We start from the raw sequence: 3,630 nt of genomic DNA on the forward strand, positions 1-3,630 counted from the left end.
TTCCGTCGTCTTACTCAAAACCAAACAATTTCTCAAGGGAGCAACAGTCGGAGAAGTTAAACTGGCGCCGTCCCTCCGGAGCGAGTCACCGGGGCACTCAGAGGAAGGGACCGAAACCGAAAGACTTCCGGAGCAAGGACAACCGTCGACACAAGGATTAGACTCGGTGAGAATCGCAGGAAGAGTGCGAAATTTTTTCTCATCGTGGAAAAAATTGACCAACGACCCTTCCATTTTACAATGGGTGCAGGGTTATATTATTCCTTTCGTAACTCAATCATATCCACAAGTCGAATACAAGCAGCCAAAATTGACAGAGCAAGAAATGATTGCTTGTGAATCGGAAATTGGTAAATTGATCAAAAAAGGCGCAATATCTAGATGTAAACCGTGCGAAAAGCAATTTGTTTCGTCATACTTTCTCGTCCCAAAACCTAACGGTGACATGCGTTTTATTCTCAATCTGAAAAAATTGAATAAGTTTATTTCAGCACCTCATTTTAAAATGGAGGACAAAAAGACAGCCATTCGATTAATGCGAAAAGATATGTTTATGGCGACAATAGACCTTAAAGATTCGTATTTCTTAATTCCGGTGGACAAATCTAGTAGAAAATACCTCAGATTTATTTATAAAAACACGTTGTACGAGTTTAATTGTATGCCGTTCGGTCTATGCACAGCACCATATGTGTTTACTAAACTCATGAAACCAATAGCGCAAAAATTGAGGTCAAAAGGATTTGTATCAGTCTTCTACCTGGACGATATCCTGTTATTTGGACAGTCAGCTCAAGATTGCCGGAAAAATGTTCGAGAGACTCGAAAGTTAATTGAAAAAACCGGGCTAACATTAAATATGGAAAAATGCGTCCTTGAACCTTCGAAAGAAGTAAAATTTCTTGGTTTTATTTTCGATTCGGGGAAATTTTGTCTTAAATTACCGCAAGGCAAGAGAAATCAAATATATGATCTTGTGATGAAATTTCAAACTATCGGTCATTGTCAAATCAGGAAATTTGCCGAATTTATTGGAATCCTAGTAGCTGCCAGTCCCGCAGTTCGGTACGGGACTCTATATACAAAAAATTTCGAAAGAGAAAAATTTTTAGCCGTGCAAAAAACAAACGGAAATTACGATAAAAATATGAAAATATCGGACAAACTAATTCCAGACTTAGAGTGGTGGACAAAAAATATCGGAGAGTGTGTTAACCCGATACGAGAAGACCATTTTGAAATGGAAATTTTCAGCGATGCCTCGCTAACAGGTTGGGGAGTAGCTTGCGAGGGAGATCGGACACATGGGTTTTGGAATAGTCAAGAGAGAGAAGAACATATCAATTATCTTGAATTAAAAGCAGTATTTTACGGACTTAAATGTTTTGCTAAAGATAAAAAGTCGTGCGAGATATTACTTCGCATTGATAATACGACGGCGTTGTCATATATAAACCGTATGGGTAGCGTTCAGTTTCCAAAGTTGTCAAATTTGTCAACGGAAATCTGGCGGTGGTGCGAGATTCGCGATTTATGGATTTTCGCTTCGTATATTAGTTCTCGCGACAATAAAGAAGCAGATGAGGAGTCGAGAGTCAAACAAAACGAAACCGAATGGGAGTTAGCTAGTTGGGCATACGATCAAATAGAGTCAACTTTCGGGAAATTCGACATAGATTTGTTCGCATCAAACGTAAATGCAAAGTGCAAAAAATTCGTCTCTTGGCACAGAGATCCAGAGGCGTGTGCGGTAGACGCATTTACCATACCGTGGACAAATTTATATTTTTACGCTTTCCCACCATTTTCCGTCATTCTAAGAACAATTAGAAAAATAATTGCTGAGAAAGCAAACGGGGTGTTGGTTGTACCGTTCTGGCCAACACAATCGTGGTACCCCGTGTTTCAAAAATTGCTCGTAACCCAACCAATTCTTTTCCATCCGCAAAATGATTTGTTAATTAATAATTGCAGGCAATTCCATCCGTTACGAACCTCGCTTTCCCTGGTTGTCGGGAAATTATCGGGCAAGCGTTTGCCTTAAAAGGAGTTCCTCATGAGTCGATACCGATAGTGATGGCATCGTTATCAGAGGGAACCATTAATCGATACCGGAAGCCATTGAATCTATGATGGGATTTTTGTCAAAAGAAAAGAGTCAACCCGTTTCAGGCTCCAGTCGGATGCGTTCTCGAGTTTTTAACCGTCTCTTTATCCCACGTAAAAACTCATGGGACGTCAAACTCGTATAGGTCAGCATTAGCGTTAATAGTTATAGGTGATATAGGGCAACAGCCCGTGATCAAGAGATTTTTTCGAGGTGTGGCTCACTTACGCCCGCAATCAGCAAAATACGACGAAATTTGGGATCCCGATCCAGTTTTATGTTACTTAAAAACGCTTTGGCCACACGACACATTATCGTTTGAGGATTTGACAAAGAAATTAGTTATGTTATTGGCACTAGTAACAGCACAAAGAGTACAAACTCTGTCAAAGATTAGATTAAGCTGTATCGAGAAAACTGACACAGAGATTAAAGTTAAGATAATAGATCGTATAAAATCGTCGGGTCCGGGGAAAAATCAACCCTTGTTATGTTTACCGTTTTTTATAAAACAGCCAAAGTTGTGTGTAGCAACGGTCTTGGACTGTTATATGAAGCGTTCGGCAAGGTTGCGACCTAATAACGAAGATTTCTTATTATTAACATATAAAAAACCTCACCGTGTAGCAACAACGCAAGCAATACGGAGGTGGATAAAAGATGTAATGGCCAAAAGTGGTATTGATACAAACACTTTCGGCTCACATAGTACTAGACATGCGGTTACTTCGGCGGCATATCGTAGAGGTGTAGATATCGAAACAATCCGAAAAGCTGCGGGCTGAACCGAAAAATCGAGTGTTTTTGCGCGATTTTACAATCGACCTGTGATAAAAAATACAAAGATATCTAAATCTATTATCACTTAAGCTATAAGAATTGTTGTAAGACAGGTGTTATCAATGTCAACCTAAAGTCTCATTATTGTGTGCGCTAAATTACTCTCAAATACAAATTGCATACAACTTTGAACAACTACCATTGATCTAGAGGACAAGACGACGTAGCATAATTAGACGATCAAACGAACTTACCTTAAGTGATGTTCGATCGTGATTATGCTAGGCGTCTTGTCCGAATAGATCAAACCCCCCCTGTTTTCCCAACCCTTTTTGATCTATTCAAGATGCAATTTGTTGGCTTTCAAATGTAATGGTGTCATGGCGTCGGGTGCAGGGGCTCGTGGTAAGAGCGGTACTGCCATCTATGGCTATAGGCGCAAATTTTGAATTAATTTAAAAATCTGTGGCGGATCGAGCAACTGACGTTACTACCATTGATCTATTCGGACAGGACGCCTAGCATAATCACGATCGAACATCACTTAAGGTAAGTTCGTTTGATCGTCTAATCTTTGCCTGTGCGTACGCGAGAACGCGGTGGTTTCAGAGTCTCGCCGTTCTCGGTTCTCAACCGCCGTGCAGCCGCCGCTACCCTTGACGTGAGAGTTCGAATTTCGAACGCTTACCGGTTATTCGTTTCACATCAACCACGCGCCGAGTCGGAGTTCTCCGTGTTGTGGA

At 40.7% G+C, this 3,630-nt stretch overlaps 1 protein-coding gene across 1 annotated transcript; it reads left to right on the plus strand.

The window, feature by feature from the left end:
• The first annotated feature begins 325 nt into the window (after positions 1-325).
• On the plus strand, positions 326-2,892 carry LOC124410169. Its single transcript, XM_046888334.1, has 4 exons — positions 326-350; positions 492-1,867; positions 1,975-2,073; positions 2,152-2,892. The coding sequence occupies exons 1-4, from the start codon at positions 326-328 to the stop codon at positions 2,890-2,892; spliced, it is 2,241 nt and encodes a 746-aa protein (XP_046744290.1).
• The last annotated feature ends 738 nt before the right edge of the window (positions 2,893-3,630 follow it).

The sequence above is a fragment of the Diprion similis genome, chromosome 9, assembly GCF_021155765.1.
Source record: "Diprion similis isolate iyDipSimi1 chromosome 9, iyDipSimi1.1, whole genome shotgun sequence".
Classification (NCBI taxonomy): Eukaryota; Metazoa; Arthropoda; class Insecta; order Hymenoptera; family Diprionidae; genus Diprion; species Diprion similis.